Here is a 17071-nt window from a genome sequence, read left to right on the forward strand (position 1 = left end):
CTGGGGGCCCCGTTTACTCATCCTTAAGATGAGATAACCTAAGGGTCACATTCTTGAATTTTAGTCGGTCGGAGACGAAATTCCCATAAAGATCTGCTCGGCATTTGAACGAAACGTGCCAGTCCACAGCATCCATCAGCTGTGTCCCAGATCCTCTCCGCCCGCCTCGCCCGCCTCGCCCGCCTCGCCCGCAGCCCTCCCATAGCAACAGTAACTAGTAACCTCCGGGCGTTCTCGCGAGAGCGAGCCCCTTCAGGGACAGAGGTGTGATCCCTCAGGCCTCTTTGCCTACATCAACTCCCGCTCCTGACACCTGCTCGCCGGGCCCTCTCGCGCACGCGCGCACACGGAGCCAGACAGTTGGGTTCGCTCCAGCTGCTCCTCTCGGCACTCAGATCCGCGGCGCGCGACTCCGGCGCGACACTACGGCGCAAACGCCGTGCCCAGGAGGGGCGGCTAGGGGCGCGCAGGCGCCGCGGGGAGAGTGAGGCCGCGCAGGCGCGGACGGCGTTGGTTTGAAGAAGACCTTCAGCGTTGCCCTGGCGGAACGGAGACAGGCCCTCTGGTTGGAGGTGAGGGGGCCCGAGACCGTGAGCCGGGCGGCTGGCGGCCCGGGCGGGCTGGAGTGGGTGGCGATACGCCACCGAGCAGGGGACCCAACGGGAGGCCGGCCTAACGTAGGGCTTGGAAGGGAGAGAGGAGCCTAACGGGGCGCGGTCCCGGCGGGGCCGCATAGGGCAGAAGGGACCTTGCTCCCCTGGCCGCCTCAGGTGATGGAGCCGCAACGCCGGCGTGGGGAACGGCGCTCGGAGCGCCGAGCCTGACCCTTTCCCTTCCTGGTGGGCCCACAGGACTTTCTTTCTAGGCGTCAGGCCAGAAAGGAGGTTGGTTTCTAGGGAAGTTGGATCCTCGAACCCCAAACCCACCCCCACCCCTCCGCCCCCAGCTTCCTCTCTGGAATTGTCCAGTATCAGGGGAGCTCTGTAGCACTCCTTATCGCCAAGGGGAGGATGCTGTACGTGCAACTGAAAAAGGCGAGACGAGGAACAAAAGGGGCTCTTTACGGACAAGTTAGTAATTGTGTAAAGCAGTATTACCTAATTAACCCTTCCCCCTCTGTCTGCATCTAAAGCAACCTCGTACGTTGTGCATGCCAACGAACAAGTGCATTTTGTAGAGCTGATAGAAATATGTGATGATAGCTTTACTCCCGAGTGACATGAAGTCTGTGTGTCTTCTCTGTTTTTTGCTTGATCATACCAGCAGTGCATTACCCATCAGAATCATGGGCCTGAAAAAGTAAGCGTGAAGTAGGCAGAATTGAGATCAGTTAGTAAACTAAACGGGCTACACTTTTGCATAGTGTCTAGCAGTGGTTTTGAAAAAATAAAGCAAAATGCTAAAAGACTGTCATTAGATGGATGTTTCTAAACAGTTAAGTGTATCTTTTCTCCTGTCAATAGATGAAAATCCAGACTGTAAAGGCTTAACACTTTTATTTGAATATATAGTGCCTGCCTTTCTGTACCGACCTCCTCAAATTTAGACTTCTGGCAAATTTCATCAGATACCAGCATCAGTTGAAATAATAAAGAGTAATATCAAATTGCAGTTGGCAATTCTAGAATGGATCATTTGAATGCAGGGAATTGAATTGTAAAAGAATTGCCCTGGAAGTGAACTCTGAAACCCTGGCTTAGGACAAAGTTTTATTATCGTATGAGTCAGTACATTTATACTCACTCTTTCACCTTTACTATACTCTTTCCTCTTTAGATATGTATTTTATGTTATACCCTGCTCTCTTAATATATATATATATTGTCTATATATATATATATATATATAATGTCTGTCATATTTGACAGGTTTAGGTTAAGGAACAAATTTTAAATGAATTCACAATTAAAAAGTGCATCGTAAGGTGTGTTGTGTTCAGGTGTGATGGTATAGGCAGAAACTTAGCAGAAGGGCAGATTAAGAGCCAGGCTAAATATAAGTAAATATTAGTTTGATTGTGTAGATAGTTCAGGCATAGTAATTGCATGGGATAGCTGGTGCTCTGGATTTTTCTGGTATTGGGCGAATGGGACTGCTTGAGATGGTTCTACAATTGGTTAGCCATGGCTGTTGAGGCTGCTGCAGGAAGAGATTTCCCATTATACAAAGAGGGCAGAAGGGTGGTATGTTTATCTGTGTAGATAGAGCTTCTGAGAACTTTAATGTGAGAGCCATATCGGCAGTAGAAAAGCTGTGTGAATACCAAGTAGGTAAGGTGAAAAGTGAAGGCACCTTTGGTTTTTGAAGGCTTTAACTTCAGAGTATACACCAATTTTTGATAAACAGAATTACTGCAGGTAGAATTTATCCTGTTTGTGGCTAATGGGTAAGATTATATAATTTTATTTATTTATTTCTTTTTTCTTTTTTTTTTTTTTAAAGATTTTATTTATTTATCTGTACAGACAGAGAGAGAGAACAAGTAGGCAGAGAGACAGGCAGAGGGAGAGGGAGAAGCAGGCTCCCCGCTGAGCAGGGAGCCCGATGCGGGGCTCGATCCCAGGACCCTGGGATCATGACCTGAGCCAAAGGCAGACGCTTAACCGGCTGAGCCACCCAGGCGCCCCTATAATTTTATTTTTAAAAGAGCTTTGAGAGAGGACATATTCTGGATGAATGCATTCCAATTAGTATGGTAATTCTTATTTTAAGAGCTGAATTTCACAGTGGCAAAAATGTTAACCCTGAAGATTTTTAATGCATCTATTCTTACAGTTCTTCAAAAACAGTTTTACCTTATCACTTTAGTAGCCCTTGGCTTTATAACAGCCCAAGAAATGTTTTTCCAATGTAAAGTTTGCATATATATATATATATATATGTTTTTTTTTTTTTTTTAAGTAAAAAGTCCCAATTTAACAAAGCATCTCCTTCAGCCTGTGAGAAATTTCTTTTCTTTGAAATGCAGTCAGAAAGATGATCTCTGTGAATCTCATGAAAACAACCCTTTTATTATCCAGTATTCTGGAAAGTTCTTTGTAAAGAAGCAGAATGCCTTCTCCTAACTTTGCTTGCATTAGGGTATAGGCATTAATGATGCAAAGGAAGAGAAAACTGTATACCTCTTGTCACAGGACAAAATACGAGGACTGTGGGTGAATAAATACTAAATGGCTGTTTTTATTCCTTTGTCCTTATTTTTCTTTATAAGATATGTGTAACACACCGACTTACTGTGACCTAGGAAAGGCCGCCAAGGATGTCTTCAATAAAGGATATGGTAAGTATGCTACTGTACATTTCCAATTTGGGGTAAGGGTTAGTGTTGAATGCTTATTACTATATGCAAGATGCAGTGCTAGTAAAATGAGGTTAACATTAATCTACTTCACAAGATTTAAGGGGATAACTGTCAACAGATTATTAGACTTGACTCTTTAGAGGTAGAGTGCCTGCCTTACAAGCATTAAAAGCAATTATATACATATATGCATGCATATACATTTGCATATTTAATGTTATCTGTAAGATGAAGTAATAGAAATCTGTAATACTTTTGTCTCCTCTGGCTAGCCCTAGCGACAGTTAAAGTGGGGGGTGCACTTTTCCTCCTCCAAATAATGGCAATGCGTGAAGACACAACTTTTGACTTCTTTGGAGTAACATATTCTTGATCCCCAATGGATATTTATTTTTGATTTTTAAAACTTAATCTTTTAATTTTTGTGCTATATACATTTGATTTTTCTTTTTTTTTTTTTTAAGATTTTATTTGACAGAGACACAGAGAGAGGGAGGGAACACAAGCAGGGGGAGTGGGAGAGGGAGTAGCACGCTTCCCACGGAGCAGGGAGCCCAATGCGGGGCTCTATCCCAGGACCCTGGGATCATGACTTGAGCCGAAGGCAGATGCTTAACAACTGAGCCACCGAGGCGCCCCTACATTTGATTTTTCTTATTAACTAGTGTAATTATTTAAGTTTATACTTACATAAGCATAATATTTTCTGCTAATTTTTGTTTTTTGAGAGCTTAAAAATTATACTTATTTCATTATAAGTCAGTTTTTAATGGAACTCTCACCTAACGAGGATACTGTGTATTTTCCATATGGAAGGTACATGGACTGTTTTCATAATCTCTAAGTTGTAAAAACTGGAGTGAAAACACATTTTGTACATTACTGTGTTTTTCTGTTTGTCTAGGATTTGGCATGGTTAAAATAGATCTGAGAACCAAGTCCTGTAGTGGAGTGGTGAGTAGCCAATATAATTTTAATAGATGTAGCATAATTAACTTAAAGGAATCTATTAAAAAGTTGTTTAGTTCCGTGAGTCTGTACATTTGGCACTGTGCTGTCTTCCTTACAGTTTTGTCATACTCTCAGATTTCAGTGAGTATCTTCCCCTTAGCCCTAGACAATCAGGTTGAATTTTGGGGGAGAACAAAGGTTCTCATAATAAGAAGAAGAATAAGAATTCTCCCCCCTCATAATAAGAATATGCTTAGTCTTACTCTCAGGAGATATAAAATATCTGTATTTTTTTGACCCATATCATATGTTTATACTTTCATGAGTATGTATATGGGTCCTAAAAACTTTACTTCCATTATACTGGGTTCATGTAAGTTTTATTGCCTTCTTACAAAAACAAATTAATTTTAGTCTATCCCTTCCTGATTGATCAAAACAAATGTAGAACTAAAAATGCATGTAAAGGATTAATCTACAGTTTTTATTGGATGTTCATGAAGTCTTTTTTACTGGAAGTTAAGAATATAGTAAAGGCTATAGACATATTTTCAAAGTGTCATTAACCAGAACTTTTATTCAGTAAATCTGGTAAATAGATTAACTTTACATTCACCTCATTCTCTGATTTCTGCTCATTGATAGCATACCTTTTTGGTACTTACCTATTTAAACTAGTGCTAATTTTATTTCCAGATATAATAATTTAATTAGAGGAGCTAAAAGAATGTGGAATTTGTATGATACTTTGTTTCATACTCCTGGTTTGTCATTATCATTTTTTCCCTAGGTTTTTCTAGTGGTAAATAAATATATATGCAACTACTACTAGGTTGGGCATATTGTTATATGGTTCTGTTAAAATAGAAAATTATACTAACTTTGAATAGGGTTTCAGAATTTGGTCAAATTAGGTTTGTTATAAAAATCATCGGCTAAAATTTTATCTCCCTTCCATGCTGCTGTGGTGTGGGACTGACTATTCATTCAGATGGTAAGAAAAATAGAGCATATTTGTGTGCTTGTTTTTATGGCTGCTTTTGGTCTCTGGTATTGATTTAAGATAAATTTCATCCATTGCTCCAATCAGTTCTTAGATTGCACTTAATATTTTTATCATATGCCATCTGTTTAACAGTAACATTTTTATGGTGGTTTTGTTGCTTACTAGCCTTTACTGTAGAGCTACAGATGTTATATGCACATCATAAATGTATTTTGCACTGTTTGATCTAATGAAGAAGTTAGAGAACAACTAAAGCAATTGTGAGCCAGTTAAACTTTTTAACTTAGAAAAATTCTGGCCTTTAAGATTTGTACTTCTGATATTTTAGACTTTTGAGAGAGCTTCAAAGTAAGAAATGATGGTAACAAGGAAAAAATGTAGACTAAATACACTTTTACTTTAGTTTTGTGTGTGAAGTATTCCTAACACTAAAAATGAGGTTTATCTGTGCTATACTTTCAAGTTTATGAGAGGTATATGTAAAAAATAAAACACTGGATAGTTGGATCTACTAAAAGAAAGCAGTGCTCGCATTAAATAATTGTGTGGACTATTAAACATGACTAGCGTTTGTCATTTTGTACTGAGGCCTTACCCTAAAATGTGCAGCATGATACTCTCTTGGAAAACTTCCTGCATGGTGTTGATAAACAGATCATAGTTTCCCAGTTTCATCAGCATGTAGAGTTAGAGGTAAGGAGCAGGCTGTTTGGTAAAGGGAGGATTCATACTGTGGGCAGGGAAACAGAACTGCTCAGGGCTGGCAGCATTTCATGACTGTGGCAGTAGTTCAGAAATGTTCTCTAAAAACAGGGCCAATCAGAAGGGTTTTTTTTCTTGACAGTTCATAGATTGTCAGTGACAGGTGTTGACTGTTTGCTTCCTTTTAGAGGGAGATCTGTTTCCTGTTGCTCATTGTCATGTGACTGAAAGGACACCTACCTAGGGAGGAGGATATATTTTAAGGTGTTCATAGTAACTATTTGATAGAAAGCACTTTAAAAGGTAGATGGGGAGAAGGGAGAAAGAGAGATAATTTATACCCTTCCATTTTGTTTTGAAAAATGGGTACATACTTTCAAATATTGAGATTGTTTATATCAAAAATTTTACCGATAGTTTTGTGGACCAAAGGAATAAAGTTTTCGTGATCGTGTACTGTACTTAATGCCACTGAACTGCACACTTAAAAATGGTAAATTTTATGTTAGGTGTATTTTACCATAATAAAAATTAAAAAAAAATTTTTTTTAATGCACTGAAGTTCTATTAAAAGAGGGTAGGGCTGGGGCATCTGGGTGGCTCAGTTAAGCGTCTGCCTTCGCCTCAGGTCATGATCCCCGGGTCCTTGGATTGAGCCCCATGTGGGGCTCCCTGCTCAGTGGGGAGTCTGCTTCTCCCTCCCCCTGCTCTTGCATGCTCATGTACTCTCTCCCCTCTCAAATAAATAAATAAAATCTTAAAAAAAACAACAACAACAAAAAAGAGGGTAGGGTAGTCCTTTCTAGTGTTTGGGGATTTTTAAGGATTTTAAAATTAATTAATAGCTTGAAAGATATGATAGAGAATGAATAATCTTTTTTCAGGTCATGAAAGTAAAATGTTTATGATTCAATATTTTTGTCTTTTTAGTAAAGGCATTTATTTTCAGTAAAGATATTTCTCTTTTAAAGGAGAGAATTTAAGATTCCCATTTTAGTAAGAGAGTATATGGAACAAGAAGTATTAGTAAGAGAGGTGGAATAATGGAAAGATCTGAAACTGGTTAAACTTTAGAAATGAGAAAGCAGGAAATACATTGTAACAAACTATTGGTTTCTGATGCATTGAGCACTACTTTCTGAGATGAGTATTTTCTGTTTGATGAGTTGATTTTAAAGTAATTATTTTTCTTGCTTATCAGGAATTTTCTACTTCTGGTCATGCTTACACTGATACAGGGAAAGCGTCAGGCAACCTAGAGACCAAATATAAGGTCTGTAACTATGGACTTACCTTCACCCAGAAATGGAACACAGACAATACTCTCGGAACAGAAATCTCTTTAGAGAATAAGGTAAGAGAAGGCATTAGAAGTTATTTGTAGGTTAAATTTATCTTGCAGATAAAATGTTATTATCCATAACCTAGATAGTAGCCATATTTTTTCTGTGCATGTGGCCTTCTTTGATATGTCTTAGATTTCTAGAAAGTAAAACTGTGAGTCCATAATTATCACATTACATCTTCGTTCTGACCAGTTCTGATTGTAACTGAACCTCCTCTGGGTAAACCAAACTATTCACAGTGAGGTAGTTTGATTTTATTTTGTAATCGTTGCAAAATTGCTCCATAGAAAAATGTTTTTAAATTCTGTAATGTCTTCAAAGAGAAAAATTTATCAGCAGATATTTGTTAAGTATTTGCTGTGTACAGGGCACTGTTTTTTGAGGTCTGTCTACATGCATACTACCATAGATAGTTAACATATATGTGTAGCTGAATAAATTCCTTAGGTTGGTTTGTTAAATGTCAGGTTATCTCATTACAGTAATTTCAAGAGAGTATCAAGATTACCGGGTTGTATTGGAATTTTGTTGTTTTTTTACTGTAATTAATGTTATTGGCTGTGATAGAATTTGGCCCACACATTTAAACCTGGTTTTTGGTGAGAGAATCTGATGAAACCTGGGGTAAGGAGGGAGGGGAAGGATAAAGATGTAATTTAGTAAGTAACTTAATATTTGGCTTACTTTAATGACTCCTTTTTTTTGTTGTTGTTAGGAAGTTAGAGAAAACTTTAAATTGGTTTCTTGGGTCGAAAAAATAGAAAATTACTAATTGTTTATTTTAAATCTTTGTTTTTCAGTTGGCTGAAGGGTTGAAACTGACTCTTGATACCATATTTGTACCGAACACAGGGTAATTATCCAAACCCTATTTTCTGAAATGTTTTTGTAGACTGTAGGGAGAGAGCGCTTTAGACTAGGGAATTGCAATGAAAAGTTTAGATGCAGGGAGAACTTAGGAGGTTGCTGTTAGGAACACCAGAGAGACCTTGTATGTCTAGTAAAGAGAAAGGAGGATTCCTTTGAAGCAGGGTAAAGTTTTGATTTGAAAATTGAACAGATGAACAAAAATACAAAGCTAGTCCAAAGAGGCATGTGTAGGAAAAGTTCAGGAGCTAGAAGGGTTTGAGACTAGATATTTCTTTTTCTTCTTTCTTTTTTTTTTTTAAAGATTTTATTTTTAAGTAATCTCCACACCCAGTGTAGGGCTCAGACTCACAACCCAGTGACCAAGAATTGCATGCTCTACCAACTGAGCCAGCCAGGCATTCCAAGACTAGATAATTCTTAAGCTATTCTAAAGATTCATGGATGTGGTATTTTGCTGAGAAGTTAATTTCTTTTCTTTTTTTTTTTTTTTTTAAGATTTATTTGAGAGAGAGAGAGAGCAGGGGGAGGGACAGAGGGAGAGGGAGAAGCAGACTCCCCTCTAAGTGCGGAGCCAGGAGTGGGGCTTTATCCCAGGACTCTGAATCCTGACCTGAGCTGAAATCAAGAGTCGGACGCTCAACTCTGAGCCACCCAGGTGCCCCTGAGAAGTTAATTTCTTAAGAAAACAGTGTAATCTGGCTGGGGAACACTATAAGCAGTAGTTCTGCTACTGATGTGCTTTCTTAGCCTTTAGAAATCTCCTAACCTCTCCGCTTCAGTTTCTTTGTCTAAAAAATGGGGATCATGTTGTTTGCTATTCCGCCTCACATGGGTCGGTGCTAGAAAAAGTCAAAGTGTCATTTTTCCTTAGCTGTAACAACGTGTGTCATTCCTGCCACACGCTTAGTTATCTTCCAGACAAATATTCTCAGAAGCCTGATTAAATAGGACAAGGATGATTAAGACCAATTTCATGTTTTCAGTACTGTCTTTCAAAAGTGTACACTTCTCTTCCATCCATCTAATGTTGTCCGGGGAGAAAATAGTGACCCTAAGGAAAATAAATATGTTTACCAAAGGACTGTATCCTTTAAAAAAAAAAACAAAACACACTTCTCTTCATGATAGGTTAATAACTTAGAAGTGAAGTGTGTCAGGTGTTACATTTTGTAGCATTTGGGCATTTATAAAAACATTTAAAGAAATTTGGGTTCTCATGAATAAATACATATTCAGGTTATTAATTTGGTACTGAAATAGCTTATTCCTTTTTATACGTTTGTTCATCCCTCCATGATATTAATCATGAAATATCCTGTCATTTGAACTTACAGTGAAGAAAAGGTAAAAATAGTATATGCATTTCTTTTTTTCTTTTTTTTTTTTTAAAGATTTTATTTATTTGAGAGAGAGAGTGCACGAGAGAGAGTACAGTGGCAGGGAAAGCAGCCTCCCCGCTGAGCAGGGAGCCTGATGCGGCACTCGATCCCAGGACCCCAGGATCATGACCTGAACCGAAGGCAAACACTTTACTGACTGAGGCACCCAGGCACCCCAGTATATGCATTTCTAATCCTAACAAAACTGTATTTGTAGAGTTAAGTCATTTGAAACTTTACTATATGTATGCCATCTACCAAAATCGTATTTACATTGGGGGAGAGAGGGTATCTTACTCTAAAGATTTCTGGACAGTAGTAGAAACTCATGTTGTTTTCATTGTGTTGTTTTTATTTCTAACAGAAAGAAGAGTGGAAAATTGAAGGCCTCTTATAAACGGGATTGTTTCAGTCTTGGCAGTAATGTTGATATAGATTTTTCTGGACCAACCATCTATGGCTGGGCTGTGTTAGCCTTTGAGGGTTGGCTTGCTGGCTATCAGATGAGTTTTGACACAGCCAAATCCAAACTGTCACAGAATAATTTTGCCCTGGGTTATAAGGCTGCAGACTTCCAGCTGCACACTCATGTGTGAGTGTTTATAATTTATTCCGCCTGTAGCACTGGTGCAGTCGCCCAAAAAGATGGTAGCCATTAGCATGTTGAGAAGGTTAGAAATGATCGTACTTGCATTTAATATGCTTTGGTGGATATCCAGCCTCACTGTACTATTTTCTGAGTCAGCAAAACATTGCCAGAGGTAAATGCACTTGGTGCATTGTGCTAGGCTACTGGTAGTTACTGGCCTCTCAGTCTGTACCCCAAACTTTAGGAAGGTCTAGAATCTGTACAAGAACCATTGGGATGGAGAGAGCCCGGGCATAGGTTACCTCCTGATAAAAGGAATTCTTTGGAAATATTTCTGCTTCCTCTGGTGCCTTACTCAGCTTAGCAGTATCTGGAAGCCAGTCTGGATCATGAGGAGCAACCACCTAATTGATCTGAGCATCCTGGACCATCCCCAGTGATTCTGCGGAGGTTTTCGGGTACCCCTGGTCACAACCCAGCCACCCTTATTGCATTCAGAAGAAGCAGAAGTCCTCAAAGCAATCCTGGATTCGGTTCTGTAGGCTGCATCTTATTGGTTAAATGAATTTGAACTTTTAAATTATAGTTTATGTCTTGGCCTACTGGGCACTGTTAGTATACCGGAAAAAAAAAGGCAAAGGAAGAACTCTGTTTTCGAAGTGTTGTAGATTGCTCTCCACTAGACATTCCAGTTCAATGTAATGCCTGAAATAAAGTCAAGCAGTGGCCTAGACAGTGGCATTAAAATCGATGAAACAGTATGATCAGGAAAACCATGAAAACTCAGGGACTCTTAAGTTCTGGGATGCTTTGAAGCAATAATTTAGGCACTTCTCTAGAGCAGTACACCCTAGGTATTGTGGGGGTGGTGCTTTCTGACTCTAGGGTCGTTTCAAATGAAGTCCAGGATTGGCTTTTTTCTTGTACTGCTGTATTTTTTGTTTTGCAGAAATCTTTATTGAACTCTACTTTTAGGGTTCTAAATTCTTTGAACATCTCAAAGACATAGTTCATATTTACCTGAGGTATCTGCCTTTGTGCATAACTGAATTATGTCTAAGAAATTTACATTGTGGGGAGCTGAGTAAATGAATCAAATGTTAATTACATTTTAATTAGCCAGTTATAAATTACATAACTGGATTTAGTTCCTTGTTTTGTTTGGTAGTCATTTATACTACAAGTTTGCTGAAATAGATAGTTGCAAAATGAGATCCTTGTTTAAACAGTCTTAGAATTTGTTTCCATGAGTGGTACAAACTAGGTATTTAATTTGTTTCCATAAGAGTGGTACAAACTAGGTATTTATGACTTTTCTTGTACCATGAAAATAGGAATGATGGCACTGAATTTGGAGGGTCTATCTACCAGAAGGTTAACGAGAAGATTGAAACGTCAATAAACCTTGCTTGGACGGCTGGCAGTAACAATACCCGTTTTGGCATCGCTGCTAAATACAAGCTGGATTGTAGAACTTCTCTATCTGTAAGAATGTGCTACAAGATTGGGTTTCAACTAAGTTGTAAATGAATGTTGTGATTTGGTTGTTGTGTGCATGTTCTTTATTAACTTTAGTGAGGTGGTCATTGTGTAGTGAAAAGAGTATTGTACTTCAAGTCCTGGAACATGGATTCTAGTCCGAGTTCCTCCTATATTTAAATATAGGCTGTTGTCTGACCTTCTGGAGTCATTTTATCTCTTTGGCCTCAAAATTTTCTTATCTGTAAATTCATGGGATTTGATTACTATTCCTGTTGCTATTAATAATTCTTATTAATAATGACACTAATTGAGCTCTTAAATTTCAGGTACTGTGCTAAGGGCTTAATGTGTAGTATCTCATTTAATCCTCCCAACTACTCCATGTGGTGAGTAGTATCCTCATGCCCATTTTATAGATGAGGGAACTGAGACTTGGAGAGGTCAGGTAACTTGCCCAAAGTCTTGGCATCCAGATCTTCTCTCACCAGAGTTCATGTTTTAACCACTGTCAGAGGTTGTAAACTGACATCTCAAAAAATTCAGTACACCAGGGGTATTTGGATGCACAGTGTTTTAAAAATTTTGCTTGAGCCCTTTAAGCATGCATTCTCGAGGACCCTCCTATCCACACCAATTAAATTTTCAGTTTTAGTAGTTCTAGATTGGCCTGAAGTTGCTTTAGTTTTGGAAATCTGATGCATGAAATTGTGGTTGTACTGGACTTACATATTATGAAGTTGATTGTTTTCTAACTGTTTCTATTTCATCTCCTAACCTTAGGCTAAAGTAAATAATGCCAGCCTGATTGGACTGGGTTATACTCAGACCCTTCGACCTGGTGAGTAAAGGAATTAATAACAATGGGCGTGGGTAGGAGGTAATGGAGGAATAATGAAAATAACCTATAAAACCTAAAACCAGGTGGCGCCTGGGTGGCTCAGTTGTTGAACGTCTGCCTTCGGCTCAGGTCATGATCCCAGGGTCCTGGGATCGATCCCCACATCGGGGTCCCTGCTCCGCAGGAAGCCTGCTTCTCCCTCTCCCACTCCCTCTGCTTGTGTTCCCTCTCTCGCTGTGTCTCTGTCAAATAAATAAACAAAATCTTTAAAAAAAAAAAAAATAAACAAAAAACCTACAACCAACTGCAGGTCAATTCAGACCATTTTGTCACAGTTGTTCATACAAAGTAAAACAGATCAAGTGCTTTTGCTTAAAAAGTATTTATATATTTCTTACTAGAATTTGGTCACTCTGGCTTGTGAGTTTGGTTGATCACTTATTATTCTTAACCCTGAACTCCAGAAGAAGTTTGCTGTGATTATGCTTTGCTCGTTGCAGATCAGATGATTATAGATAACCCTGTGTTGACTTAGTCGTACCTGAATGCTTGTAACTCTTACACCCAGCTGTAATCTGTGCCCTTGACTCCATCCATTGTTTCTATAAAATGAAGATCTGATTATAATACTTGCTATGAGTGATTGTGGTGTTTTCTTCTTCCTAGGTGTCAAACTGACCCTATCAGCTTTAATCGACGGAAAGAACTTCAATGCAGGAGGTCACAAGGTTGGGTTGGGATTTGAACTAGAAGCTTAATGTGGTTTTGAGTAAAGCATCCGATTTGTCCCTGGAGGTGAAGAGAACCCACTATGTTTTGGCCTTAAAATTCTGTGAAATTTCAAAAGTGTGAACTTTGTATTCTTCCAAAGAATCGTAATCCTCCCCACACTGAAGGCTAGAGATCGCAAGTCCATCCTAAGGGAGGTACTTGAAGGCATGCCTGGAAGTTGTCATGTTTGTGCCACATTTCAGTTGAGTTCCGCAGTGTTATTTTAAATGTGTTCCTCAGCGACAGTGTAGTGTCACGTTACAAAGGAAATGACCCGATCCTCCAGTTTGTACATCACGTCCTGCATGTCCCACACCACTTTTTCATGACCTTTTAATATATTGGTCTCTGTGCTGTAGTGGAATCTTTGGTTTTGCATCAGAGTAAAATAAAATAAACCCATCACATTTGGAACATAATCGTTCATCTGACTTGCTAGGGGTGGTTTCTTATATTTGGTGTGATTGGTTTTGTTTTGAAAAATACTCTCCTCAGTGGTGGGCGGGATTTGTATCTGAAGTGGTATGTCTGACATACCTGTGCTCTTGCTTGTCCCTTCCACTCTTGTTTATCACTCTGACTGCTCTTCTGCACTCAGGTCGAGGAGTGAAACCGTGAGTTGTGTCCCACTGGGCAGAGGTGCATCTTTTGGGGTGCTTGCTTCCTATTGCACTGTGGTAGAGCAGGATCATACTGGTAGTTGTGTGAGTGGCTGGGAAAGAGTGGGGGGAGGGGAGTGGAAGAGTACGGTTGGGGAAATGCTGTGGGGAAGAGATTGGTAGGAGGAGGCCAGCGCTGGAGGAGGCCCATCTGTGGCTCCCCTCAGGGCCTCAGGAAAGTGCTTTCGAGTACTGGATTTAGAGAAATGATAACCAAAGAATGGAGATCTTGGCTTAGAAAAGAAATGAGTAGGGTGTAATACCTTCAGGGCTTACTGGTAAATATCTTCCTTTTTAAAAATAGAACTCTTTTTGAAATGTTTTTCTAAGAACAATATATGCTGGTTGCAACAAATTCAGACACAAAAAGAGTGAAAATTCCCATTCCTTTCTCCAGTCCCTCTTCCTACTATCTCTAGCAGTTTGATGTATATCCTTGCAAATATTTTTCAGTGTCTTTAGAGATTACATAAATATCTTTATAAAATGTGAAAATCGCATCTTGTTTTGCAATATACTTTTTTTTTGCTTCTGTCATTCAGGTCATCAAGGAGGGTCCATCAGATTCAGTGGGATGCAATATACTTTTATTTTTATTTTATTTTTTTAAAGATTTTTAAGTCACTTCTATACCCAACATGGGGCTTGAACTTAAACCCTGAGATCAAGAGTCACATGCTCCAACCAACTGAGCCAGCCAGGTGCCCTGCTATACATGTTTAAATTTGACATGTCGCAGTCTTCTTTCTGTTTGTTCATATAGATCTGCCTCACATTTTTTTATTCTACTTGACTTATAAAGGTGATATTAACTGTTCTTTTTACTGTATTGCGTTTTTTGCTTTATAAACAACGCTGCATTGAATATCTTTGTCCACTTCTGTAAATATTTCCAGAGCAGTGTTGCCCAGTAGATCTTTCTCTGATGATGAAATTGATCTGTCTGCATTGCCTCGTACAGTAGCCACTAGACACATGTGGCCAGTGAGCACTTGAAATGTAACTAGGGCAATGGAAGAACTCAAAAAAAAATTTTTTTTTAAAGTAATCTCTACACCCAACAAGGGGCTTGAACTCACAACCCCAAGATCGAGAGTCATATGCTCTACCAACCAAGCCAGCTGGGAGCTCTGGAAGAACTCAATTTTTAATTCTATTTCATTTTAATTTAAAGGGTTGCTAAATCATAAGGAATGTGCATTTGATAAGTAGTACAAAATTGTCCTTCAGAAATTTTATACCAAGTTATATTTCTGCCATTGGTGGTCAAGAGTGCCCATTTTCTACATCCTCAATAGCTTTGAATGTCCTCAAACTTCAAAATTCTTACCAGTCTTAGAAATGAAAAACGGTATCTTATTTTAATTTGTATTTTCCTAATTGCCGGTGAGATGGAGCTGTTTTCTTTTTTTTTTTTTTTTAATTTTTTTTAAGAGATGGAGCTGTTTTCATGTATTTACTGATCATTTATAATTCTCTGATTTGCCTGTCCAGATTCTTGCTCAGTTTCCAAATGGGTCATCTTAAAAACAACTAGAGACGGTGGTTGCTGTTTGAAAGATGTTAGTGCTGCAAGATATTCCCCCCCCCCACCACCAAAGATTATCTTTACTAGCACCCAGATTCCAACCACCACTCTTAATGTTGGAAAAGATGTGTGATACCAACCACACGATGTAATTTGATTTTCTCATTATCTTTGTGGGTTGAACCACCATTATGGGAGCTAAAGTACCACAGGAAAGGAACAGGGAGTGCGAGGAGTACACAAGTTCCTTCTGTCCTGCTGACCTCTGTGGCTAGTTGCCCGTTACCGGCAGAAGCTCGTCCGCAGCCCGAGCGCTGGTGGGGCGCTGGGGCGGGCGGGTCAGTGCTGCACATGCGCGCTCTTCTGTGGTGTGCAACTTGGAGCAGAGAGACGGGCACGCTTCTGGAGCTTCTGGAGCGGTCACCGTGCAGGACGTAATCTTCATCCTCGTAGCAGTAACTGCAGACATCTTGGAGTCCGGTAGTCCGGGAAGGAAAGCCATGCGAGGTGTTCTAGGATAGAGCAGTGCGTGGTGCTTGCTTATAGTGGGAATTCTCAGTAGCTCCCTCTCTCCACCATAAAATGCACACAAGCACCTCCTCCCCCACCCCCCAGCTTTCTCCTCATTTTCCCTCTTCACCCTCTCCTTCCCCTCCCCCCCAATTAGCCTACGACTCCTAGGGTAATCATTTGATTTTATTTACATTTTAAATGGACTCGTTCAGGACACTGCCAGGATCGTCAATGTTGCCTTTTGAGCCTTACTCTCAAGGTAACTTATTTTGGCCTCAACCATATAGCCTGTAAGCTTTGCACCGGGAACAGAGAACTGACATTCCAGTTATATGTATTTAGTGTCAGTGGGTTCTTGGATTCAGTGACTCTGCTCTTAGGAACTTGCCTTAAGGAAATCATCAGACATGCTAGTTGCGGTGTTCTTAATCAGAGAAAATGTGTCACAGTACCACGTGTGTAATGGGCATAACTGGCTACATGATGGTATGTGGATTCATCAAATGGCACGTTATTCAGCCATTAAAAATCATGTTTTTGAAGAATAACCATTGAGAATTGTTCACAATATGTTAAATAGAAAAAGCAAAGAATTAATCTCAATTTTATTTTTTTTGAAAAGTAGATGTTGGGGCGCTTGGGTGGCTCAGTTGGTTAAGTGTCTGACTCTTGGTTTTGGCTCAGGTCGTGATCTCAGGGTGGGGAGATGGAGCCCCATGTGGGGCTCTGTACTTCGTGCGGAGTCTACTTGAGATTCTCTCTCCCCCTCTGTCCCCCCTGCCCTCACTCATGCTCTCAAATAAATCTTTAAAGAAAAGTATATGTGGAAATAGAAAAAAGTCCAAAATATTAATATTCATTATTTCAGGAAGTTGGAATCATGAATAATTTTTATTGATTTTATACTTTACTATATTTTTCTGGTTTTCTAAAGTGAATTTATTTCTGTAATTAGGGAAATACTCTTCTAATTCACATTGTTTGAAAAGGCAGGCAGCCCCCCTGTAGCAGCACAGCGGGTGGCACGTCTAATGGGTGGTCAGTGTGTGTGCAGCTCAGCAGATGGTGTGCTTCCTGGTCTCAGGGGACAGGGAGCCCCAAGGCACCGGCCGAGGCAAGAAACACCAGGGGCGGGG

At 39.7% G+C, this 17071-nt stretch overlaps 1 protein-coding gene across 3 annotated transcripts; it reads left to right on the forward strand.

Moving 5' to 3' along the window:
- The first annotated feature begins 299 nt into the window (after nt 1-299).
- VDAC3 (voltage dependent anion channel 3) lies at nt 300-13659 on the forward strand. 3 transcript variants are annotated; one of them, XM_081809558.1, is made up of 9 exons: nt 300-572; nt 3212-3280; nt 4206-4255; nt 7162-7314; nt 8107-8159; nt 9920-10147; nt 11479-11629; nt 12407-12468; nt 13131-13659. In XM_081809558.1, the coding sequence occupies exons 2-9, from the start codon at nt 3214-3216 to the stop codon at nt 13207-13209; spliced, it is 843 nt and encodes a 280-aa protein (XP_081665684.1). In that variant the 5' UTR covers nt 300-572; nt 3212-3213; the 3' UTR covers nt 13210-13659. The 3 variants fall into 3 exon arrangements, with proteins under 3 accessions (XP_081665684.1, XP_081665677.1, XP_081665680.1); XM_081809551.1 differs by having other exon boundaries at nt 312-572; nt 12407-12464; XM_081809554.1 differs by lacking the exon at nt 300-572 and adding an exon at nt 1047-1070 and having other exon boundaries at nt 12407-12464.
- The last annotated feature ends 3412 nt before the right edge of the window (nt 13660-17071 follow it).

Source organism: Leptonychotes weddellii, chromosome 2, assembly GCF_054177405.1.
Source record: "Leptonychotes weddellii isolate Sample4059 chromosome 2, ASM5417740v2, whole genome shotgun sequence".
Lineage (NCBI taxonomy): Eukaryota > Metazoa > Chordata > Mammalia > Carnivora > Phocidae > Leptonychotes > Leptonychotes weddellii.

Bases quoted from the DNA above. Each gene is read 5' to 3' on its own strand.
- VDAC3 (XM_081809551.1), top strand. From the start codon at position 3,214: ATGTGTAACACACCGACTTACTGTGACCTAGGAAAGGCCGCCAAGGAT. The intron at 7,315-8,106 runs GTAAGAGAAGGC...TTTGTTTTTCAG, and splicing joins AAATCTCTTTAGAGAATAAG to TTGGCTGAAGGGTTGAAACT. The intron at 12,465-13,130 runs GTGAGTAAAGGA...TCTTCTTCCTAG, and splicing joins TACTCAGACCCTTCGACCTG to GTGTCAAACTGACCCTATCA.